Genomic DNA, 25876 nt, shown 5'->3' on the forward strand with positions numbered 1-25876 from the left:
AGAATTTTAAAACAGAAATAAGTAGGATGTATCCATTTCAGGCCATCAACAACCTGAAGACCACCTTATGTGCCACATTAGTTTCTATACATGAATCACGGAATACAAACCTCACACATTGTTATTCCTCTTTTTAGCTACCTGAGAGGCACTCAGATTTTATGACAATAGGAGACCAGAAGTACCCACACACAGAGAGAACTAACTGCCACCTTCCTCCAAAAAACACTAAGCAAAAGCTGGAGAACAGGATAAGAAGATTACTCCACGGTATAGAGAACAGTGTGTTGAAAATATTGCAACCACAGACAGCCAATTTAGTACATATGGGATTTGGAAGTTGTATCTGTTTTCACTGGTAAAATATTTTCAGATGCACAGTTTCATCAAATGGAATTGCAAGAGGGCATGCACAAATTCATGGTTGGTGCAGTGCCATCTCACTGATTTTCAATAACCTACATAGGAACAGCAAAGGCATTATCACCTGAGCTATGATTGACAGTATATGGAGAAAAAAGGATTTAATTTTCTACTTTCCCTAAATGAATTTATTTCAAAATGTCCACTAGAATTGCAGATGTTAGAGATGGGAAAAACCTTTCAGGCCTAATCCACTCCCACTGCTAATGCAGGACTGTGCACTGCAGTAGGTTTTCTACATTTTTTTTTCAGTCAAGTGGTAAATGTCCCAAGCTATGGGAACTACATACTCTTTTAGGCAAACTATGCCATGATTCACAGCAAAAATGATGTACTAGCTCTAACAACAAAACATGAGGCAAAGAGTTTTACCAAGTGTGTTCTTTTAGGCTCTTGGGCTTCAGTAGCCTGTGTGATTAGTGCTAGCAGAAGATCATATAAACCATACAGTCATGATTCTATTTTAATTTTAAGTAGAGGGGCTTATATTGTGTAGACCAAGAGAGGGTACTCCTTGTCTGTGAGCCAAAGCTCTCTTCTGATTATTTCACACTTTTATTCTAGGACTGATTTTCCCTACCTTCTCTGTGTCCATCTGCTACCACTGTGGCAATTTACCTTTCCTTGTGAAGATAAGATGCACTGACCCACCCCAACATTCAGGATGCACAGCTCAACCCCAACCACTCAAACTGGACAGTGAGGGAAGCTGAGAAAGAAGTGGAGTTGGCGTGGTTGTCCTCAGCATTCAACCACGTCCACACATTAGTACCAAGTCTGAGCTTTGCAAGGCTGTAAGAGAGAACTCAAAAATGTTTCTGCACCCAAAAGAAATTTTTTCTAAAGGGAGACTGTTGTTTTACAATTGCAGAAAACTTTCCAACGTCATGTCTGTAGTTTTAGCTTAAGGCATCAATTACAGCGATTTTTTAAGAACGTTTTTGGATACACGTGGTGTTAGAGTAACTTCCTAAGCACCTACCAGACTCTGCTCGATGAGTAGACAGAAGAGCACAGCATTTCCCACTTCCCGCAAATTCTGGAAACACACAGTCTTCAGTTCTGCATATTCGACAATGTCCTTCAGCTGATGATGGAAAAATTCCAGGATACCTGAGATGTGTGTGTACATATATATATATATTTATTTTTTTAAAAAGAAAAAAAGGTGAAAACCTTTGAGGAGTCAAAGCTAATTATTTCAATAGTTATCACATACACATCTATTAGCGTACTGAAATCAGCTGATAAAAAAAATCTAGTTAAGTGGATAAAATCATACGGACCAGAAATAGTTTCCCCTTTACCAAAACAGCAGATAGCAGGGTGAGATGGGGAGTGGAACAAGAGGGAAAAGTTGATGTAGATATCAAGTCCCTCACTGGCTCACTGAGGATGAATATAATTGTAGAGCTTTGTACAACTTTTTTTCTAGTAGCATCTTTCATGCAAGGAATGCAAGCCATGTCTACAGAAGGCGGGGGCATGGGAGTCGGACAACACATGGAACTGTATCCGGGAAGGAAGAGACCCTGAAAAGGATTTGGGATCATAGTGGTCAAATAACTGAAGATAAGCTCCCAGTGCAATGCACCTTATATCTAATTTGAATTTATCTGACTTTAACTTCCAGCTATTGGTTCTAGTTATGCCTTTTTCTACTAGGTTAAAGAGCCCTTTAGTACTTGGTATTTTCTCCCCACCAAGGTACTTACACACCATTATCAAGTTACTTTGATCTTCTTTTGATAAGGTTTATATTTTGTATAACAAAATAAAATAAAATACTGGGTATTATATATCCACACCAAGTAATAGAGCTCCTTGCAGCCACCCTGAAAAAAAAATTTGCTTCCTTTGCATAGCCCCAGTCTCCATAAAGGATAAGTTGTTAAAGGAGTGTGTGTTATAACAAGGCCTTCCTTTATAAACAAATATTTAGCTGGGTCCCATTTCACATACTGCTATCTTTCACCTGCACTTGAAATTATGGCTTAAGAGCTGCATATTACCTATTTTGATTTATTCCAATAAACAACCTACAAGACACTAAAAAAGTTTTGCTAAAAATATTCCTAGTGTTCAGTTTTACATGATACCTAATAATAAATCAGGGGGAGGGATAGCTCAGTGGTTTGTGCATTAGTCTGCTAAACCCAGGGTTGTGAGTTCAATCCTTGAGGGGGCCATTTAGGGATCTGGGGCAAAAATGTGTCTGGGGATTGGTCCTGCCTTGAGCAGCAGGTTGGACTAGATGACCTCCTGAGGTCCCTTCCAACCCTGGTATTCTATGAAATCCCTGAAAGCTTATGATGTTGTTTTGCCAAACAGTGAGCTTGTTTTAATCCATGCTCTGGATCTACAATTTAGAGTGACCACATGTCCCCAAGCATCAGGAATGTCCTGCTTTTCAGGGTCTGGCCCAGTTGGTTTTACAAAAAAGGTTTTGTCCCAGATTTTTCTTTTTATAAATTCCTGCAACCTAAGACAGTGAAACTGTCAGCAGGATGGCTGAGGGCAAGGACTACCTCCAACTCTCCTGTCACACACTTCCACTCTGCTCTCTCATCACAGTCCCTGCCATGGGAATTCCCAGAGAAGTACCACACACACACACACACACCTGAGGCAGCCCTCCCCAACCCTGAATCAGACTCACCCTGCCTTGTGAGGTAGAGAAATTCAACTCCTTGATTGACTCAAATTAGATTGAGGCTTTGTAAAACTAATTGTAATATTTATGCTACTGCAATTTTAGATTAGAGCTCTTTATGAAATAAGTTATAATTGCCAGAATGAGCATGGGATGACACTACCGGTATTCCCCACATGCAATCACCACCTTACCCAGAGGGTGAACAAATTCCCCCTACAGGTCTAACTATACAAGTCAGATGCTATGGAACCCTAAACAACAGTTGTACAAACAGCAGTATCCACTTGAGATCAGAGCAGAAAATATCTTCCAGATTTGGCTAGTGCTTCGGCTACTGCTTCAGTGACACCAACCTTTATCTATATCTGACCACATCATAAGAAATACATATGTCACTTTTGGAAAAGATTAAGCAATTAATATACAACAAAAAAGGAGGAAACCTTTCTAGGAGCCTTTAAAAAACTCAAATCACCAAAGAAACCTGGCAGCGACAGTCTTATTTCTTTGTCTGCAGCATTCCTTCTCCCCACTAATTTGTGGACATAAATTCAATAGGCAAATTTGTAAGTTATTGAATCATCTGAATATATGCAATATCCCCAAGATAAATACATTTAGGTTTTTTTCCAGGCTAAACAGTAATTTTAATTAAATCCCTTCATTTGTACAGGCTGGGGAGGGTAGGTGTAACTAGGAAGTATTTAATGTTATTCATACATATAACCTCTGCAGCTGTCTTACATCACTCTCATCAGAAACAAAGGTTGTTTGATATAAAATGTATTTCGTAAATGCAGAGGATTAACAAAGGATTAGGCCCCATCTCTGCTTCCTAAATCCTATCTCAAAAGGGCTCACATGGCAGATGTCACATTTCAGTGATGTGGTCTGGCTTTCTAAATTAATTAGCACACAGATTAAGTCAACATAGGCAATTTAAAATGGGTTAGGTTTCTCCATTTAAGGTTACCTTTCCTTTTCTATAAAACTATAGCTAAAAGCTCTGATCAACCATGTCCCAAAGGTCTAAAAGAACACAAAATTTGCTACCTATGGTATGTTTAAAGTATGGACTAATGACATTTGTTCTTTCAAAGAACTGAGCTCTGTTGGGTTTTTATTATTAAATGAAATCTCTGCTACTGTTCATTATAAAATGCCTCCTAACAAGCAGTGTGCTATGGCATAACTTTTAATTTTACATTCTCTCATCACTTTTAATACATACTCTGGCTCTGACCATGCACAGATATACACACACACTTAACTTTATGTGCTTTGTATCCCTCTGATTTCAGTTGGATTCTGCTCTGTGCACATGCATTTGTTATTGAATGATCAGGACCTGCATGCATTACAGCCATTGATTATTGTACTCACTGAACAAAAATTATGTTGTTCTGTTTTTCATAGTTAGTAGATTACTTATTGTCTAGCCAAGGACATTTTGTTTTCATCTGATGAAAACGCGTTTTTCAATTTCTGCCTTGTGTTCTGACAATTAACTAGAATATTTTTTCCCCCATCCAGTACATATAGAGATTTGAAGGCCATCTCCAAGGCAATCAGCTTTCAATTGACCTCAGTGAAATTCTTTCATTTTCCTTTCTGTAATGAAATCTCAAATTCAGAATACTAAACACTTGAAAGTAAAGCTTCATTTTGGTAAGTAAACTACTATCAGACCTTTCAAAGGGGCCTTCTCATCCTTCTCCCTACCTCCTCAATAGTCCCTGCCTTCTCCTGCCTACCTCTGACATACATCCCCTCCCCAATACACTCCTGTGAGCCCTGCCTCCCTCCAAATTCCCTCCCCAAAGGAGAATCTTCAGAGTAACCTACATCATACTTCCTTCCAGTCTCACCCCAGCAGGCTTCCAGTGACCCTCCTCCTCCCATCTACCTCCCCACAGATGAGCTCCTGTTCTCATAGCCCCCAGTTTGTTAAAAAAGCCCAAAGAATCAGTTACTGTCAAAGCCCTTCTGCTGTGTCCTGGAACTCCAGTTTTTGTGCACTCAGAAGAGGCAACTCCCCAAATTGCCGTGGGAGAGATTCCACCTGGAGTGAAACATTCCCAAATATTTTGAAGGATAGAAAAAACAGTTTCAGTGTGGTTCAGGGATTCTTTTGGGTCATACTTTGTCCTAAGCCAGTTTTTGCCTCCCTGACTCTATTTTCATATGTATTTTCAAATTTAGTCACAAAATTTGACATACACCTTTAAAAAAAGTTTACTCCAATGCAATCTTCAGGTGGTAATTTAATTTATTTAATAATAATTTTTAAAAAGTCTATCCCCTCTCTCAGTTTATATTTTGGAAGGCTCCATCTTTACCCCTCCCCCCGCTCCCTTTTTAAATCTTTCCCTCTGCAGGTTTTCCAGCAGTAGCACAAATCTAACCTTATCACTGCAGCAGCGCTGACATAAGCATGTTTTTTCTGATTCCCAAGGACATTTTAGTATGGCTAGATGATCAAAAACAACTGTAGTCATATTCAAACACTACAAGAAATTAGTAATAGAAAAGAAAAAGATAAATATGGGACAATTATATTTCTAAGATGACTTAAACATAAAATAAAATATGCTTAAATATGCAGGACAGTGTTCCTTTAAGAACTTGAGAGCTACTGCAATGTCGCCCCCTCACCTCCAAAATCCTTTAGTTTAATGTAGTCATAAAAATATTTATCTAAAATACAGGATGAGTAAGTTGCACACCACTTAAAGACCGTTTCTATGGAAACAAAATCTTTGGCAAGGAGGCCTCTTGAACTCAGCTGCCCATATCTCCATCCTCTGTTCCTTTTAGCATGGATAAACAGTCATTAAAAATCCGCAAGGACAGACATGATTGGAATTGCTCAAGACCTATATAATTAATGGCGTCCAATAAACCATTCCAAATGAAAACCCTGAGCTGTGCAATGTAATTAGGGGCTTACTAAGTATACTTAGATAGAGAATGATGGCTATTCATATGTAGATGTGAAGTGGGAAATAGATTCTGAAATGATAAATGTGCAGTACATTAAGCCAGCCCAGAGCCTTAGGCATTAAAGCTTTGGCTCAGAGCAGTAGCTTTGGCCTTTGTGGCTAGGCAGCTGAGACAATGAGAGTGATGTGTGAATGAGTTTGTACCAGAGAACTAAAATAGAAGCTGAGTATCTTCAGTGATGCCCATGCGTATTGCTAGTATAGTTACCCATTTTGTTTAAGGTACTTGTGCTGAGAGCTGTAGGAGGTGGAGGAGTGGACAGCGCATAGAAGTTATGACCTATACGCTTCCCTCCACTAACATGAGCCAAGAGAGCAAAACATGGAAGAAACTGGTGCAGGGAAGGGTGGGACAGAAGGGCGAGGACAGAGCAGTGACTGTATGGCACACGTCCCTCCCCTCTCAGTCTGCCGGATTAGGGCTGTGTAGGCCAGAGGGAGGAAGAAGTGAACTTTTACAGGCTGGAGGGGGATGGATACTGTCTGCAACATTTTCTCTCCACAGACAATAACACTGGTTCCTCCTTGTCACACTAAGTTTTCCCCTTCCCCTCCCCCCCCCCCCCGAGGAATATGACTAGCATCTGCTATGTGAGGTTTCTCCTTCTCTCCCCACAAAAGGGAAGATGACATGTTATTTTTTCTAAATGTATGCTATGCTATGCTTTTTTTTTTTATTAGTGAAGACCAGGTCGAAGAAATGCAGATGGCACTTGGAAAGGAAAGTGCCGAGGTCTGAGAAAGTTTAGCTCCAAAAGAAGGCATCTCTGTCTCCTACACAAATGAGTTTTACCCTTCCTGAGTTTTATCCTTCCTGTAGAAAGAGTCCTTTGAGGAGTCCTAAGGCAGTGCTTCCAAACTTGGGATGCCGCTTGTGTAGGGAAAGCACCTGGCGGGCCTGGCCGGTTAGTTTACCGACCCCATCCGCAGGTTCAGCCAATTGCGGCTCCCACTGGCCATGGTTCGCTGCTCCAGGCCAATGGGAGCGCTGGAAGTGGCGGCCAGTAGGAGTCGCGATCTGCCGGACCTGAGGACAAACTGGCCCGGCTCACCAGGGGCTTTCCCTACACAAGCGGCATCTCAAGTTTGGGAAATGGCTCTAAGGAGCCAAGGCAACATCTTCCCTGCTGCTCATTCCTCAGGGCAGGAGGGACCCCATTCCCAAAAAGAATCTGCTGAAGGAATCTCACCAAGGTGAAATTCAGCTTCCTAATCCTTATTCAGGCTTTCCCCACATAGGGGCCTATGTGGCTCTATGTTTGGTAGCACCTATTGCTTATTCCTAAATCCAGGCACAAAGGACATCTAAAAGCTTCAAATTTTTTATAATGGTTAATTGATATGACTCATCCATTTCTATGCTCCAGAGAGAAAAACAGGAAGGAACACTTAGCAAATCTTTGATTTGGTTCAGCCTTTGCAATGAGAGTCAAATATGCTATGGGGAGCAAAATCAACCTCATTCCAGTTTAATAAACCTAAGTAACACAGGAAAAATAAAAGAATGCTCTAAAGATGGGTAGCAAATAGAAGGATTCATTTGTGTTGTTAGAAGTTGTGGAAAAGGCGTGTTTGGGGGTAGGAAAGCCGTTTCAAAATTGGAATCAACAGTATGACAAATACTAATTAGCAATTAATTCTCTCTTTTGTGGCATCCAGCTTCCACAGTAGCTTCTTCTCCTCCAACTACTGTGACTCATTAAATGGCAAGGACGCTCCCAGCAAACCTTAAACGTAATTATTCTGCAGAACCATATCCCAGTTTGCACTGAGTACTCCTTCAAAGATTGTCTAATACACTGTATCTTACATCTGACAAGGACAAGAAATGAACAGGAAACTATTCCAGAGAACTGGGAACTAGACTACAGAGATTTAAAGAGAACTGCTAACTGAGATTGCCAGGCAGGGAATCCCATGTAAGTATGAAAGACAGCAACAGAAAATTTGGAAACAATTCCTATTCTGCCTCAACACTCATTGCCCAATGGGTATTTGAGAGCAAATAATTTACAATGAGATGTACATACATGAATTGTTTATAAAAATATACTGGAAGCCAGGAATTAATGTCCTCTTATTAATGCAATGGTGATAACATCAAAGGTAAACCAACCTGGAGAGCCATATTCGTGTCTAGGTAACCTACAGATTTTAGGCATCACTTCCATCAAGGTCTTCACATACTGAAGAATCGTGCCCTGCAACTAAGGGAAGACAGACATGCATAAACATATTATTGTTGTTGAACTAACAAAGATGACATTTATGCAGTTCATTCTACATATGAACTGAATATGCTCTAAAATCTTGTGTTCCTGAACTCTGTATGTCCTATAATTATTCCTATAATCTTTGCACTCTTAAAGAAACAGCTTTTTAAAAGAAATTTATTGTAGTTGCATCTTCTTAAAAATAAATAAATAAATAAATAAATAAATAAATAAATAAAAAAAAGCCTGTGAGGAAGTACAGCAGATCTAAGGAACTCTTCATGTGACTAACAGTATTACCATTTCACAGTTTTTGACCCAAAAGCCCAAACGGTGAAGAGCAAATTAACTGGGTAGCAGTTCAGAGCCCTGATCCTGCTAGTGATCCTGATCCTTATGTACATAAATAACTTTATGCATGCAACTAATCCCACTGACTTCAATGTGACTACTCGGATATATTAAATTACTCATGTGTGTGAAGGGTTGCAGGTTCGGAGTCTAAATGTCCAGGCTGTACAAATGAGTTAAAACTGAATTAGACATAGATATCAAAGACAAACATATTGCTTCCCCAACACATTTTTTTCCTTCACTGTATTGCTAATTTTTTACTTAGAAAGGCTTCAGTTAAAAAAAAAATGTTGCTGGTTTAAGATTTCTCTCATCAAATGATCAGAAGACTTCATATCTGAGCACGCTATAAACAAATGTGCATTATTTACATATTATTAACCATTCTCAGTGTGTGTTACGGTGGCAATAGCACAATAGCCAAGGCCAACAGAAAAATCTTAACTAGGAAACAAAGGCCCAAAACATACATAAAAAGTTACATTATTCATTAATTTATTTATTAAGGTTGCAAATAAAGCACTTATGAGTTAGGAAATGCCAGAATTAAGGATGCCCAACATGAATTCAGGCCCCTCTTGTGCATAGGTACTGTGGTGCTGTCTTTAATTACATTATCACATACCATTCAGTACACAGCTCTCTCCTCCCATCCAACCCCATATCCCAGCCTGTCTCTTAATATCGCCTCTTGGATATCTTCTAATTTGGCCAAAACCAAACTCTCTCATCTTCCCTCCCAAAGCTTCTCCACTTACCCACGCTTCATTGCTGTCAACACTATCACCGATTTGGTGGTTGTACTGGAGTTTCCTCTCCCTTTCCCTTCCCCAACACCTCCAAGGCCATAACCAAATCCCACTGCTTCTTCGTCCTCAACATCTCCAAGATCTATCCTTTCCTTTCCATCCCTGTAGCCAAATCCTTCATTCAGGCTCTCAGCAAAAGGAAGGATGGTCCAGTAGTTACAGCACCAGCCTAGGACTTGGGAGACTTGGGTATGTTTCCCTGCTCCACCACAGAATTCCCTCATGAGCTTCAGCAGTCACTTAGCCTCTCTGTGCTTCAGTTCCCCCATCTACAAAGCGGGGATAACAATGCTTCCCTACCTCACAGAGGGCTTTTGTGAGAATAAATATATTAAAGATTGTGAAATGCTTTGCGATATATAGATGAAAAGCACTATATGAGTGTAGAAGTATTACATTCCACCTTGTTTAGTGCAGCATTCTCAGCTTTGTCCCCTGCCATCCAAACAAAATGCAGCCATTATCATCATCTTCCTTATCTTACTAGATCATGCCACTCCCCTCGTCAAATCTTTCCATCTGTTAGCGCATCAAGTTAAAGCTTCTTGTCATCACCTTCAAAAGCCTATCCCACCCTACTTAGAGGTGCGGTGCCTGTGTGGTTAAGGCACTCACCTACATCTTGAAAGTCATGGGCTTGAGTCTCACCCACTCTCACACAGAAAGGCCACCTCCAGTTCACCCAGCCGAAAAATGGGTAACTGATCCATCAGATTAGGACAGTGGTTTTCAAACTTTTTTTCTGGGGACACAGTTGAAGAAAATTGTTGATGCCCATGATCCAATGGAGCTGGGGATGAGGAGCTTGGTGTGTGGGAGGGGCTCAGGGGTGAGGGTGTGAAGGCTGTGGGGTGGGCCAGGAATGAGGGGTCCAGGGTGTGGGAAAGGGCTCTGGGCTGGGGCAGGGGTTGGGGTGTGGGTGGGGGGTCAGGGCTCTCAGCTGGAGGTACAGGCTCTGGGGTGGGGCCAGGGATGAGGGATTTGGGGTGCAGGAAGTGGTTCCAGGTTTGGGGGGGCTCAGGGCTGGGGTAGGAGCTTGGGGCACAGAGTTGGGACACGGACTTACCTCCATCCGCTCCCGGCCTGCGGTGCAGCCGGGGTGCAGAGGCAGGCTTCCCACCTGTCCTGGCACTGCAGATCGCACTGCAACCCAGAACCGGCCAGACGCAGGTCCAGCTCCTAGGCAGAGGCACGCAAACAGCTCCACGCGGCTCTCGCATGCAGTCACCACCCCCCAGCCGGTGCTCGGGGTGGGGGCAGCACGCAGAGTCCCATGGCCCCTCGGCCTAAAAGCCAGACCTGCTGCTGGCTGCAGCACGTTGTCAGAACAGGTAGGCACGAGCCTGCCTTAGCTGGGCGGCACCGCTGATGGGATTTTTAACGTCCCGGTCAGCAGTGCTGACCGGAGCCGCTAGGGTCCCTGTGTGCTGAGCAGGGCGACCCAGTGCCTTACATACCATGACTCAGTACTGGGTCGCGACCCAAACCTTGAAAAACACTGGATTGGGATAGTCAAAGGCAGTCAACATGATGCTGGCCACATCACCATTGGCTATGAAACTGACACGCCTTAACTGCATCAGCCCAATAAGCCAGTGGCTCAGGGGAACCCTGACCCTATTTCTCCTGTGGTGAAAACTGGCACTGTCCCAACATCCTCTAGTCCACTTGTTTCCAGTAGTCTGCCTGCTTGTGAACTTCTCACACATTCCCTCCATGCCTTCTTCCACGTGGCCCCTTACATGCTGTCTGAGCTCAACCGCACCAACCTGCTCCTCTTCACATTTAGGTCCCTCTTAGAGATCCATCGCTAGCATGCTGCCTTCAATGAATAAAGTTGACTTGTCAAAAAACGGTTTCTTCCTTTGCCCTAACTTCTGTCTATCCTTCGACTGCCAGGTCCTCTAAGCAGGAGCCATCCCTGCTTAAATACCAGTAAGTGTCTCACATTTGGGGGAAATCTTATAAACAACAAATAATAGTAACAAAATGTTGATTATGAGGACAGATTCTTAATAATACAGTTATCCATGTAAATATCACTAGACTGGTCAGACTTGACAGTTATCAGTGGAGCAGAAAGGTTGAGAGAGATCAAGACTTTTTTTTTTTTTTTTAGTTCAAAAATCCCCCACACATTCACAAACTTCTGTAAAAAAATGCCACAATATTTGTTATTTAAAATTTCATTAAATTTATACTTGGGTGGCCCCGCACTATCACTTCTACTGCACTCAAGCATCAGAGGAAAAATTTTAGAACAAAAATCCTACTAAAGAATTAGTCAAATAAATGCAGCAAAGAGTCTTGTGGCACCTTATAGACTAACAGACGTTTTGGAGCATGAGCTTTCGTGGGTGAATGCCCACTTCTTCGGGTGCAAGTAGTGGAAATTTCCAGGGGCAGGTATATATAAGCAAGCAAGAAGCGGGCTAGAGATAACCTGCTTCTTGCTTGCTTATATATACCTGCCCCTGGAAATTTCCACTACATGCATCCGACGAAGTGGGTATTCACCCACGAAAGCTCATGCTCCAAAACGTCTGTTAGTCTATAAGGTGCCACAGGACTCTTTGCTGCTTCTACAGAACCAGACTAACACGGCTACCCCTCTGATACTTGCAGTCAAATAAATGCAACCATAAACTAAATAAGAGTTCTTCTCCTAAAAGCATTTCCTCCTTTCCCTTTGTTTGACATCCTACATCGATCACCTTGCTTGATTCCAATGACAGCAATAAAGTCATTGGGTTATTTTAGGTTGTAAGCTTGATGAGGCAGGAGGAGGAGACAGAAATACTTCTACACGCCCAATAGCAGGCAATCCCCTCCCAGTTACACAAAGGGCCATCTATAAAGATAAAAAAGAAGGTTGTGTGGATAACTTCTCTGACATATGCTCTGACTAGTCTAAACAAGCTTGATACTGGGCACTGCTAGATCAGTCTTAAAGATTAAACCTTCCTTGTTTTCTAATTCTGTACTTGGTCAGCTGGCAATAACAATATTACTGAAAACCCTGAAAAAAGGGAAGGCAGAAAAAACATTTCAGCTGCTGCTCAAATACGCAAAGAAATTTAGTAATCAGAACACAACTAATTTCGAGTGAATTTAGCTGGAACAGCTGTACATCATTTTTCATACATGATTGACCAGGCCCTACTAACACTCCACATATGACTATCTAAAAACACTCCTCCTAAAGAGAGAAGTTGGGATATTTGAAACAGTATAGAGGATTTTAGAAACATACTTTCCATTGATTTCAATGGAAGATCTAGGGGATTTAGACACATACCTTCCATTGAAACTAATGCAAGATATGTGTCTAAATTCCCTAGACTACATGGATAATCTGAACCAGAGTTATCTTTCCACAAGAATTTCTAATTTCCCTAAAACAAAATGTTACAGTATGCATACAGCTGACGTTAAAGCAATTTTACTTCATCTTTTGAATCAAGGGCCTTATAACAGGAACTGTCTCATATTTCTATATTATGTTTTTTGGGGGGTGGCTAATTTTTCACTTCAGTTTTAAAGAGCTGTATTTTTTCCTCCCTGGTTTTATCACCGATACTCAGACACACTTCTGTAGCGGTAGTACAATATATATATATATATTTTTAAACTGAACACTAATAACAAGTCTTAATATTTGAAGAAAACAGAATTCCTCTATATCATCATAAAAAAACCAATAAGCAAAAAAGGACAAAAATCTTTACAAGTTATGAGGTAAAAATTATATGTGGCACACAATGAAGATTATTGCCTTGGTATTCTAAAAAAAACAACAACAAATAGGTCCACTGAAGAAAAATGAAATATGGATATCTCCACTGATGTTTTAGGACGCTCCTAACTTCCATAAGTTGTTACTTCTCCATCCCTACTGTCATTAGAGGGTGATCCCAGCTCAATCAGCAGGGCATGTCTAAAAAGCTATGTGGTAGGCCTCTTTCTGCAACCTGTCTTGTTTGAAATATCTAAAGAATTAACTTCAAAATTTACTCCCAAATCTCTCTCATGTGATTGAAGCAGAGACATGTTAAATATCTATGTTTGTTTATTTGTATGCGAGCAGCAATAACCAACAAGAAGTCTAATCCATCCTCTTCTAAGAGCTATTCATGAACAATTATAGCAGTTTGGAAGTAACTTGAAAAGTTATTTTCTTCTATTGGGGAATTATTCTTTCGGAGGTACTCAGATGGCCCTAATCATCCTAGTACTGGAGTGCCACATAATCTTTAATATGTTTATCCCCAGAACACCTATGTGAGAAGGGAAGTGCTATTACCCACCTTTTACAGATGGGAAATAGGCACATGGGCACAGAGAGGCGAAGTGACTTGCCCAAGTTCACACAGGAAGTCTAACAGAACACGGACTGGGAACCCAGTCATCCCAAATCCTATGCCTTCCTCTTTTTTATTCCTGGGGAATTCTGCACCACTGCACGTCTGCAAAATTCACGTGCCCCACAGATTTCTTTGCTTCTCCACAGATAAATTATTTTCTGACGGGGAAGCAAAGGGAAGCTGCAAGAGCGGTAATGCAGCCCTCCCCAGCAGCCTGGGCGAGTCATTACGGGCAGCCAGGGCAGCCAGCGGAGAGGTAAATCAGCTGCTAGTCCTGGCTGGGCTGGGGAGGATGGATCTTCCTCTTCCCCTGCAAGGAGTGGCTGAGGCTGGGTCAGACCCAACCCCAGAAACCTCCCCTAGCTGCAGAAAGCTCTGCATCTCCCACCCGTGTCTTGTCCCCATTGGTCCTCAGCTGCAGGGGGAAGAGTCACTGTATGGGGAACTGCTCACCCGTCCACCCAACCCCTATATATCCAAACCCACCCATACCCAGACTCCCTGCTGAGCCTCACCCACCCCCCTGCACCGAGGCCCCCACACCCGCTGACCCTCATTCCTCTGCATCAGGAGCCTGCCTGCATCTGGACCCCCACCCCTGCACCCAGACCACCTTCTGCTGAGCCCCCACATTTGAACCCCCACCACGACAAGCCCCACCGCCCTGCACTTGCACCACCCTGTATCCAGACCCTCACACCACTGAGCCCCAACCAGCTGCACCCGGATCCCCACCTCACCAAGCCCCATTCCCCCAGCACCCAGATCCACCCACTAAGCCCCCACACACCCAGAAGCCCGTGCCCCCCCACCCCGACCCACACTGCGGGGCCCCAACCATCTCCACTAGGACCCCGCAGAGTCCCATTCCCCCTGCATCTGGAACCCTCAAATGAGCCCCTGTGCATCCAGATCTCCCCTGCATCTGGACCCCCCACACTCAGACTGCCCCACACAAGGATCCTGCTGGGCTAAGCCTGCCTGCCCCACTCCTGGATCAGAAGCCAGAGCTGGGCATGCATACAAGACTCTGTCCCTCTTGCTTGCTATCTTCATGTGCCTGGCGTGGAGGGGCAGGGCCCCTGGGCATTTTGGGGGCAGGCCTGGCCTTTGCACTGTGTCAGGGTCGGATGCAGCCTCATCATCAAGTCCATGTCCCGTGGGTGGGATGGGGGTGCTGCAGGGTGATCTCCCACCTCCATGCAGCCAGTGGACTGGGCTCCACCTGTGATAGTGGAGCCTCCACATTTATTTATTGACAAATAAAATATGAAGAATTTTATGGAATTTTAAAATATTGTGCATGGATTTTTTTTTTTTTTGGGCACAGAATTCCCTCAGGAGTATCTTTTTTTGAGGTCCTTAACTGTAATTAAAAGTTAACAGCAATGTTTAGTTTAGTGAACTAATGGGAAGCTCATGAAAGTCAGGGAAAAGTTAATAGTTTAGGCTTATGCTTCCATGGAGAACTTAGCTAATGCAGCTTCTTAAAAAGGTTTCCATTTCTTCCTCACACATTTTACAGTTGTCTGAACACTTTTAATAGGCTAAATGCATCATACTTATATTTAGATGTACTTTCCATTGCACATAAAACATTTCCCCTCCATTAGAAGCAATCTGGGAGAGAAAGAAAGAGAGAGAGAAAGTTTGTTAACATACCAGACTTTTGACCACCTTCAGTAATTCCTCCATTACCACAGCAATGCCCTGGTACCCAAGGAGCCTGCAAATGACTTTAAAGTGAGGGGGACCAACAAAGTTCCTGTAGTTGCTATAAATGCTGGAATATGTCAAATTCAAAGCCTGATGAGAGGAAAAAAAAAAGTATTAACAAAAATAATTCAATTCACTGCACTTTCATAGCAATCTCTCATTGGATACAATGTACATTACTTTTTGTGCAATATTTTTAAGTAGGGCTGTCAATTAATCACAGTTAATTCATGCGACTAATGCAAAACAAATAAACTAGACTAAAAAAACAGTCAAGATGAATCACAGTTTTAATCGCAGTTAAACAATAACAGAATACCAATGTATATTTATTATAAATATTTATGAATGTTTTTCTATATTTTCAAATATAATGATTTCAATTACAACACAGAATACAAAGTGTACAGTGCTCATTTTATGTTATTTTTATTACCAATATTTGCACTGTAAAAAAGATAAACAAAAGAAACAGTATTTTTCAATTCACCTCAGACAAGTACTGAAGTGCAATCTCCAAATGTAGCATTATTTTGTTTTACATAACTGCACTGAAAAACAAAACAATGTAAAATGTTAGAGCCTACAAGTCTACTCAGTCCTACTTCTTGTTCAGTCAATCGCTAAGGCAAACAAGTTTGTTTACATTTACGGGACATAATGCTGCATGCTTCTTATTTACGTCACCTAAAAGTGAGTGTTTGCATGGCACTGTTGTAGCAAGACTCATAGACTTTAAGGTCAGAAGGGACCATTATGATCATCTTGTCTGACCTCCTGCACAATGCAGGCCACAGAATCTCACCCATCCACTTCTATTACAAACCCCTAACCTATGTCTGAGTTATTGAAGTCCTCAAATTGTGGTTTGAAGACCTCAAGCTGCAGAGAATCCTCCAGCAAGTGACCCGTGCCCCATGCTGCAGAGGAAGGTGAAAAACCGCCAGGGCCTCTGCCAATCTGCCCTGTAGGAAAATTCCTTCCTGACCCCAAATATGGCGATCAGTTAAAACCCTGAGCATGTGGGCAAGACTCACCAGCCAGCACCCAGGAAAGAGTTCTCTGTAGTAACTCAGATCCCATCCCATCTAACATCCCATCCCAGACCACTGGGCATACCTACCTGCTGATAATTTGGCAACTGATCTTTGATTAATTGTCAAAATTAGACTATCCTATCATACCATCCCCTCCATAAACTAGGGTGACGAGACAGCAAATGTGAAAAATCGGGATGGGGGAACACCCAAAGATCAGCACTGTCCCTATAAAATCGGGACATCTGGTCACCCTAGTTGTAGCCGGGGTTGCAAGGTATTTACATGCCAGATATTCTAAACAACATTCGTATGCCCCATCATGCTTCAATCACCATTCCAAAGGATGTGCTTCCATGCTGGTTGCATGGAAGTCTAAATTGGTAGTCTATTATTATTTAATAGTGTGATTAAAACTGCAAATAATCACAACTATTTTTTTAATCATTTGAAAGCGCTATTTTTAAGCATATTAAATTATACAGGATTAAGACAGAAGTTTGCCTCTTTAGCGCCTATATATAAGATGAGTTGCAAAGCTTCTTTTTAAAACAGAAGACACGACTAACTAAAATGTTCCTTAATAAGCTGAATGTATTAAACGCTAATTGTTGATGACTGGACATCTTCCAGTTACTATTTATACTACCACAATAATTCCTCCTTCAATTTTATGACTACACCATGTTAAAAGGGCACAAAAGTGGCCCAAGCCAATATCTCGTTGGTTCTCAACCAGGGGTACACACCTAACCATGGGGGTATGCAGAGATCTTCCGGGGGTACGTCAATTCATCTAGATATTTGCCCAGTTTTACAACAGGCTACATAAAAAGCATTAGCGAAGACAGTACAAATTGAAATATACACTGCTCTATATACTATACATTGAAATGTAAATACAATATTTATATTCCAATTTATTTATTTTATAACTATATAGTAAAAATGAGAACATAAGCAATTTTTCAGTAATAGTGTGGCTGTGACAGTTTCGTATTTTTATGTCTGATTTTGCAAGCAAGTAGTTTTTAAGTGAGATGAAACTTGGGGTAGACAAGACAAATCAGACTCCTGAAAGGGCTACAGTAGTCTGGAAAGGCTGAGAGCCACTGATCAAGATTACCAAACATAACTGGAGCATATCCACGTATTGTAGTTTCACTTACAGAACATTTGGGGAAAAAATCAATAGAAACTGTTACGGTTTCCATTTTATGGTGTCTTATGTAATGTTCTGAAGGCTCAAGTAAGTAAAATCAGATTTCTAAACTTAGTGATCATTACAACTAATTGATAAAGATTCTCATTTGAGCTCATAATATCTATAAATGGACAAAAATAATCTGATATTGTGACACAGGCTGACAGAAATTATTTTGTCAATTAACATACAAGGCAAGATCCTTAGCTGTTCTCTATCAGTCTATTTTTCACCTCAGTCAACAGAACTATGTAGACTTATACCCTCTGAGAATCTGGAAGATGATTTCTAACTCCCATTGGGGCTGGGATGAGAGCTAGCTGTCAAACGCCACCTACATGAGAGGGGTAATACTTGTAGCATGGGGAAAAGCAAATCATTGGAAGTGGCAGAGATTATATTGGTTCCTTCTTTCACAGGAGGTTGCCCATCTTTTGTTTCTGCAGGTTCTGTTGGATCCCCCTTGCTTCTCCTCAGTATTCACTGTTTGTAAGGGCAGGACTTCACTACCCACTAGATCGGCAGGTAGGGATCGATCTATCGGGGATCAATTTATCGCGTCTCGTCTAGACGCAGATAAATTGATCCCTAAACGCACTCCCCGTCAACTCCAGAACGCCAGCTCGCAAGAGGCGGAAGCAGAGTCGACGGGGGAGTGGCAGCGGTCGACTCACTGCCATCATCACGGCCAGGTAAGTCGACCTACGATACGCCGACTTCAGCTACGCGTATCTTAGGTCACACACACCCCGCCCCCAGTGTAGACCAGGGCTAAGACATGAGTGCAAGCTAGTTGTACTATTAAATCCTGGGCTGCTCAGAAAGCAGCTGTGACCAAGGCCTGGTATACATTTATAATTTAGGTTGGAATAGCTATGTCGCTCCAGGGTGTGAAAAATACACGCCCGTGAGCACTGTAGCTATGTGGACCCCACCTCGAGTACAGACACTCTTATCACCTAGGGATGTAGTTTTGCTATACCAACAGACAACCCCTTCTGTTGGGCTAGGCTGCATCTACATTACGGGGTTATGTTGGCATAGCTACAATGCCACAGCTGTGCAGATATAGTCCTCATAATGCAGACATGTTCCAACAGTGCTCCTTGGGAGAAGAGCGTGACCTCTCTCCGATATGGATCCCACCACAGTTATTCATGCCTTTGCCTGTCAAAACTAGATTTTCGTAATATGCTCTCCGTGGCTATACAGTGAGGCCACTTGGGAACTAAATTAATAAGCAGGCAGCTGCATTCCACCAATTTTTGAACAACTGTCTACTAAAGAAAAGGAGTTACTTGTAAGCATTTAAAAATTTGCAGCTGTTGTAAATGTATACACTATAAAACATATAAGACATAACATGGCCAATTTAAATGCTGGTGTTGGAACCTTAACTTTCCCATTTTTAGACTCTGATTTTAACTGAGCTGCTTTGTATTTAATAGTATGAAATATGCATAGAAAATATCCAACAAGTTAATGTTATTTCAGCTAACTATTACAGAAAAGGAGTTACAACCAGCTAAGTATATTTGTACTCTGGAGATACAGAAGTTTCACTTCACCTTATTTTTAAGGTTATTACATTTCTTCTGCTCAGGGAGCCGTCTCCACTACAGTGAACAGACTACACAGTGAAATATGTCGCTCTATCATATTTTAAATTACAACTATTGACACCTGTTACAGATTGCATATTTATAATGATTGGAGGGGCATATTTTCTCAAATTATTTAGCCTTTCTTTTTGTGAACTCAAACTGCAACAGATGTTTGCCAGATTATCAGAATCCATACAGGACACTGCTCTGGAAGAAGCTAAAAATCCTGTTATTAGATCACAGCTGATTGAAATACTGAATTCTAAATTAACACTGACTGGCAGAGAGCCCAAAACTACAATTGAGTATTAAATGCAAAACTGTACAAACACAGGCAGAAGTAGGGACTGGGAAATCAAATGGGAGTGGTACTGGTAAAGCTGGATGAATACTTACAAAAATATTTAATTTTACAAACTGTGCTACTCCTGATTTATACTCTTATTTCAAGTGTAGCTGGCTTGCAGCAGCAGCTTGGTTCCTGGGCTATTTTCTTGATTTGCTGCGTCCTTGCAAGAATAGGTACGCTATTTATGATTGCTAAAATAATGAATGATAGAAGATGACTCAATAAACTTTCAAGTAAGAGAATAGCTGATGGAATATCCTTTATCTCTTTTCTATTTCAGTCTTTAACTGATAATAGACAGGTCTGTAATGGAGCAACCTTGGTCTACAAGTTTGTTGCTTATTGATACTGATGACGTACAGAGTTAATTTTCCCAAATGTTTCATAAAACATTAAACAACAGACTTTAAAAACCAAACACAGCTGAATGCTTCAGTATACTGGATACGATAAAAAAATTATCCCTAAAAGCAGAAGCTTTATATTTCACAGTAATGATTTTTAATTGTTGCATTCATTTGTTCTTGGGGTTTACAACTTCATAGACTTTGAGTAACAAAAATATCTGCACTACAGAATATCCCAGTGTAGACACTGTTTTACTTTATCCAATTATAGAGTATTTTATTATTCTACAAAATGTTTAGAGTGAGGAGAAAGGGTACAGCTGCATACTTCAAGAAAGAGAACAGTTATGGAAAAGCAGGCACTAAAATATTCTTCAAAACACCAGGCAAAAGAATCAGAAATAGCCAGGCTACAAAAATACCATATTTCCCCATGAATATTTAGAAATTTTACATCAGACATGTAAAGCAGCTTGGAACAATCCACCGGTAAATGCTGGATTAGAGGCGCATTATAAAACTGTGACAAGGGATTATTAAAAAAAAAATAATAAAAAGTATTGCAGAGGAATACAAAAAGACTAAAGCAGAAACCTGAAACAGCAAAGTTCTCATTAATCACTGGAAGAAGCTTGCCTTTTTTTTAAGCTATTGCTTCCTCCCCCATCCTTCCACTGGAAAAAAAAAACAACAAAAAAACCCCAAAAACTAAACAAACCTCCTGGTTCTGCTGATGTCACAGAAGTGCTAGCCTTATTCACTCACAGCATCACTGAAGCAAATGTAGGTACATACAGAGCAGCATGTAACTGAAGTGCTCACACAGTATACTGTCCAAGAGGAAGCAAGTGAGAGAATGTCTTTTTTCCTGTCTTTGAAAACCTAGGCAACAGGCTACTTAGACAAGATGTGCTCATGTACGAATTTAAGTAGAAGAGAAAGAAACAGTGTCACCAGCATCCCTGGAGAATAGAATTGCAAGTGTCAAGGAACGAGAATTTAGTCCAGAGAATCAGAGAGAAAACTGGCAAGTACAGCTCATGAAGGAAATCACCTACACAAAAGGACACAGAAAATCTAATTTTTCATTTTTGCAATCTCTCCATCTGAAAATCTTATTCTAAGGATTTATATCAGAAAGTGAAGGTCAGTAAAGACTTTATAATGAATAAAATACCAACTTAATTTTTCAAACATTAAGATGCCAGCAATGTTATGTACGCCTATGTAAATAAAAATAAAAAAAAAAAATTAACAAAAAAAAAAAAAATTAAAACAAAAAAAAAAAAAAAAAAAAAAAATAACAAAAATGATGAGATGATGGGATGAGATGATGATGATGGAATAAAAAAAAAAAAAAAAAAAAAAAAAAACTTAAAAATAGTAAAAATAAGAAACTAATTTACTAAAAACTACTCTCAATCTCAAAAGCAAAGAGAGATATTATGATATTATAATGTAGTGTACTGATAGATAGAAGAGAAGAGAGAGGATGAGATGGATGGTCAAGTTTAGTATTATGAAAACCAGGTAAGTCTGTTTATCCAATGAGTTTATTCAATGGCAAACTCATTTCTTTGAAATTGATGCAGCTGTTTCATTGCCTATATTTTATGGTGGTTAGAAAGAAGAGCACCTACATTCTTGAGGGGTGGGTTGTTGTGTTTTTGTTATTTTTTAGAACTGCCTATATAATTTAGATGGGTGTGTTGGCATTTATATTTTAAAAATGTTTATTGTTGTATTGTAGATGAGCATATGCCTTATATTCTTCCCAAATAAGCAAAATACACAAACTGCAACTGAGAATTCTGAGAAATATGTTCCCACATATGAGTAGCAGTTTTTTTTTTTTAAAAAGGACTAGTGCTTCATTGAAAATAGTGCATAAGGTACAGTTATTTTAATGTGATCCTCAGATGTGTAATTTCTCCAGTGGTTTTTCCAACATAAAGAAAGAAAGAAAGAAAGAAAGAAAGAAAGAAAGAAAGAAAGAAAGAAGTCATATAAACTTCAGAATATCTACTATGTCAGAATTTTATAAGCTTCCATTCTCAGAAATTTTCCAATACTAAATTGTTATATAGTCAGGAGACAAAATACATTATATCCACAATATGAAATAATATGTTCACACTGTAATGAAATCACTAATAATTTATTTCATAATCATCGCGATAGTCATTTATGCTAGTAATTTAGCATAAACATTTCAAAAACACTTAAGTGCTTAGTATATGTCGACACTGCAGCCAGGAGGTGTGATTCTCAGTCCAGGTAGACAGACCTGTGCTAGCTCAATTGAGCTAGTGCGCTAGAAAGAGCAGTGTACTCAAGTACTTAAGTCAACGGGAATAATTCCCAAGTTGCCGAGATGCTTTTGAAAATTTTACCCTCAGAAAATATATGTCTTTACAGAAACGTAAAATTCTGATGGTCTGCTAAGATGGGATGAACTAGCTAACTTTGAAAAGTAACATCACAATTTTCTCAACACTTTTTAACATATCTTATTAAAAAGTATTTGCTGCTTCTTATACTGCACAGTATTTTACTGTGGTCATGTTAAATTATTAATGGAACAATTAGAATTTTTTTTTTTAGTATGTAAAGTACAAGCCTGACAGATAATAATGTAAATACAGTTCAGGACAGACATTTCCATTAGTTACAACTTCTTCATTTACAGCGTTACCAGGATTAATCATTTTTACTATACAAAGATTAATTACCCCCAGCAAGTACGCATGATGTAACCTGTGCTTCACCTTTTGATGCTAGCTTCCATCTCTGGGCTGGCAGTTTGGCTGTTCTAGCATGACTATAAAGGCAGCCTAAATGTTGCTTGTCATGATAGTTCTATCAAGCTTAGAATAGAGTAGTAGGAACAAGTTCAGCAGGGCTGTATAGAACCAAGACTACTAATTGTGTTTCAGATGTTACTAATATACCGTTGATGCAGTCGTTCCTTAAGGAATGGACACAAATGTGAGCCCATGTCAGCAGGAAGGGGAGAGAATACAGGGAGTAGGGAAGTGCAACAGACAGGGAATTTTTAGAAAAAGGGGATCAGAAGAACGGATTATCTACCGACAGGCTCATGCTCTGTTCTGGTTTTTAATAATATGATGACTAGTTAGAATCAAAAACTATGGGGGAACAAAGGAGGAAACATTTGGATATTTTTGCCTGCCTCCATCTAATTAATAAAAGTAGCCCCCATTCACAAAAACTGGTATTTCTTAAGATTGGTTAGAATGCAGGAAAATACTAGATAGTTAACAGATAAGCCTAGAGGAAAAAAATAAAAAGATTTAAAAACCCAAAACAAAACAAAAGGCTCACTGAACTGCCAATAGATTGCTTGTGCATGTATTTTTTGGAATAGTGTGCAGATATCTATAGCTATATTGTTCTTCAAAGTGAAACCTGATAATCTCTTAACATAAGCATCTATGATTCCAGAGAAGCGTGAGGTTTTCGCTAGTTCTTCAATAGTGCTCAATATTTAAGCCTCTGTGACTCTATACTATCAAAGTGATAAGCAATGTTGTAGATGTGCTCCCTTTTCTGTTAAAGATATTTAAAATTTATGCAGTTAAAAAATTGTTCCATGATCTCACGTCAACAGACGTGTACTACCTCATGTGTCCATTAAAAATTCTGGCTGTTTAGTTTTTACACAGCAACCGAGTTAGGAGAAGATTTTCAAAAGGCACAAAGGGGAGCTAGGCACCCAACTCCCACTGGAAGTCTATGGGAGTTTTGTGCTTTATGCTCATTATGCCTCTTTTGAAAGTTTCCCTCTTAATAAACAGAAGTTTTTAAATGATGGGTAATTTCACTCCCACTGGTATATTGTCTGACTGCAGATTCCTTAGGATTGCAATATTCAGTGACTTACATAATAGTACCAAACATTTCTGTAACTGGAAAGGTTTGAAAATACGCTATGATTTATTTTTCAAGCAAATGCAAGTGCCAAAGATTCTCTTTGCTTATAGATTCAGATTACTTCATTTAAAAATGCCCACAGAAAAATAAATAGCACTGTTTCCTAATAAATTACTTTTCTAAATTACAGAACACTAATGTTTAAGAGCCACATCATTCTTCTCTGTGGTGAAGCTTCTGGGACATCTCCTTATTTTTCTGGAACTGGAACTATAATCTCCCTTTCTTGAAAGGAGACAGGTGTGAAAAAATATTGAGTGGCATCACAATGGGAGTAACAATACAAAATGTAACAGGAAGCACAGCAATGGTAATTTGGCCAACCATGGCCATTTGTGCTGACAGCTTTTACAGTATTATGTATCATCCCAACCGGAACAACATGCTGTCAGGTTATTCAAGAAAGAATTTTCAGAAAGAAGAGCGAGTGCCTGCTAGTCGGTCTTCATTTGTCGTCGAAAACCTAACTCCACTAACCACCTACATATTGTGCGTAACCTGCCAATCTGCAAACCCATCCAGCGACCAGTGCAGAATTTTTCACACATTAGAAGAAGATCCAGCATCTGCAAGCAACAAAAAAAAAGATCTGGCCCTGGGTATCTGGCTAACTAGCAGTATTCTGCTTCTCATCATTGCCGGGATCCTCCTTTATGGCTGCCTGCATATATGGTACCGCAAGAGACGAGAACGTGTAGAAGGACAAAACATGACCTCAGACCAGGACAAGGAGGAGGCTTGGACAATAAACAAGTCACACACCCCAGAGCAGTTTAACCGGCAAGGCAGATTAGTCCAAAGTGTTGAGGGTAAGAATGCAGAAGGTATCCAACTGGCTACCATAATAGAAAATCCCTTAACTTCTAAGGAGCCTACCATGCAAACTTCCAAAAGCCAGGAATTAGTGCCGATGACAGTTGGGCCATTTTAATTGGCAAACGCCACTGCACAGATTAACAGTGCACCATGAGTGAAATATTTTAACCCAACAAGTTCTATACCTTTTACGGTTTGTATTTGCAGTGTTTAATTCTTGCTGATGCACTCTCATCAGCATTCTTATCCACAATTGCCCCTCCCACCATCACACATACAGCTGGAAGGTTCTCAGTATTAAGGTTTAGAACTAAATAGTCTCTTGATTTGATTAAGAAAATATTATCAAGCATACAGCACAGAAATCAAAGGGTATTCTTGGTTTTTGTTTTGGAGGGAGAGAATAAGGTTTATTCCAAAACGGTAACCCAAAATAAACACACGAATGAAAAGGAAAAAGGGAGAATTTTTATTCAATAATAAAACAAACTGAAAATTGCATATTGAGACCTGGTATTCTCATGCTGCAGGCAGCTCGAATGCCCTGTATTAAATGACTACATCTATAATGGTCTGTCACGTTTTTTATCCACATCATTCAGAATCAGGTTGTTTCTGAAACTGCACAGCTCATTGCTGTACAGTGTACTTGACAGTTCCATTCCAAACAAGTTCTAGTTATAGGACACCAGCTAAATTCATTGATATTCGAAAAAAGGGATTCCTATTTCACCCAACTTAAAAATGCACTCAGGATGGTGACACCAGCAAGAGGCACTCTAGCTACACCAGCATGGGAGGTTAAGGTGTTTAATGCTTAATGCTGCAGTTATAAGAGGGAAGTGCTCATTGCACAGCATGGAAAGGGGAGATCATGAGACCCAAAACTATGACTCATGATTGCTCTGTCCCTAAACTGAAGGGGGAGAACAAAACACAATGGGCAGGTTTTTATCCAGCCACCAATTTCTGTTAAAGGTACCAAGAGTAAAAGCAACTAGACTATGACTGAGTACATGTATTTTTGA

General features: G+C 40.3%; 2 protein-coding genes across 7 annotated transcripts in view; one reads left to right on the top strand and one right to left on the bottom strand.

Annotated features, from left to right (window-relative positions):
* Positions 1-25876, bottom strand: part of CYFIP1 (cytoplasmic FMR1 interacting protein 1) — a 128380-nt gene that overhangs the window by 12713 nt on the left and 89791 nt on the right. For all 5 annotated transcript variants that reach the window (XM_039525704.1, XM_039525732.1, XM_039525711.1 and 2 more), the window contains exons 24-26: positions 15484-15627; positions 8198-8288; positions 1406-1536 (exon numbers count right to left, since the gene is read on the bottom strand). In XM_039525704.1, the coding sequence (XP_039381638.1) occupies positions 1406-1536; positions 8198-8288; positions 15484-15627 (366 nt within the window). The remainder of the gene's footprint in view (positions 1-1405; positions 1537-8197; positions 8289-15483; positions 15628-25876) is intronic.
* LOC120398384 (fibronectin type III domain-containing protein 9-like) lies at positions 4558-25773 on the top strand. Of its 2 annotated transcripts, XM_039525789.1 has the most exons (5): positions 4558-4747; positions 7741-8000; positions 18225-18470; positions 20965-21224; positions 24163-25773. In XM_039525789.1, the coding sequence occupies exon 5, from the start codon at positions 24301-24303 to the stop codon at positions 24961-24963; it is 663 nt and encodes a 220-aa protein (XP_039381723.1). In that variant the 5' UTR covers positions 4558-4747; positions 7741-8000; positions 18225-18470; positions 20965-21224; positions 24163-24300; the 3' UTR covers positions 24964-25773. The 2 variants fall into 2 exon arrangements, with proteins under 2 accessions (XP_039381723.1, XP_039381730.1); XM_039525796.1 differs by lacking the exons at positions 4558-4747; positions 7741-8000; positions 18225-18470 and having other exon boundaries at positions 20844-21224.

The sequence above is a fragment of the Mauremys reevesii genome, linkage group 1 (assembly GCF_016161935.1).
Source record: "Mauremys reevesii isolate NIE-2019 linkage group 1, ASM1616193v1, whole genome shotgun sequence".
Taxonomy (NCBI): domain Eukaryota; kingdom Metazoa; phylum Chordata; order Testudines; family Geoemydidae; genus Mauremys; species Mauremys reevesii.

Bases quoted from the DNA above. Each gene is read 5' to 3' on its own strand.
- LOC120398384 (XM_039525789.1), top strand. From the start codon at position 24,301: ATGGGAGTAACAATACAAAATGTAACAGGAAGCACAGCAATGGTAATT.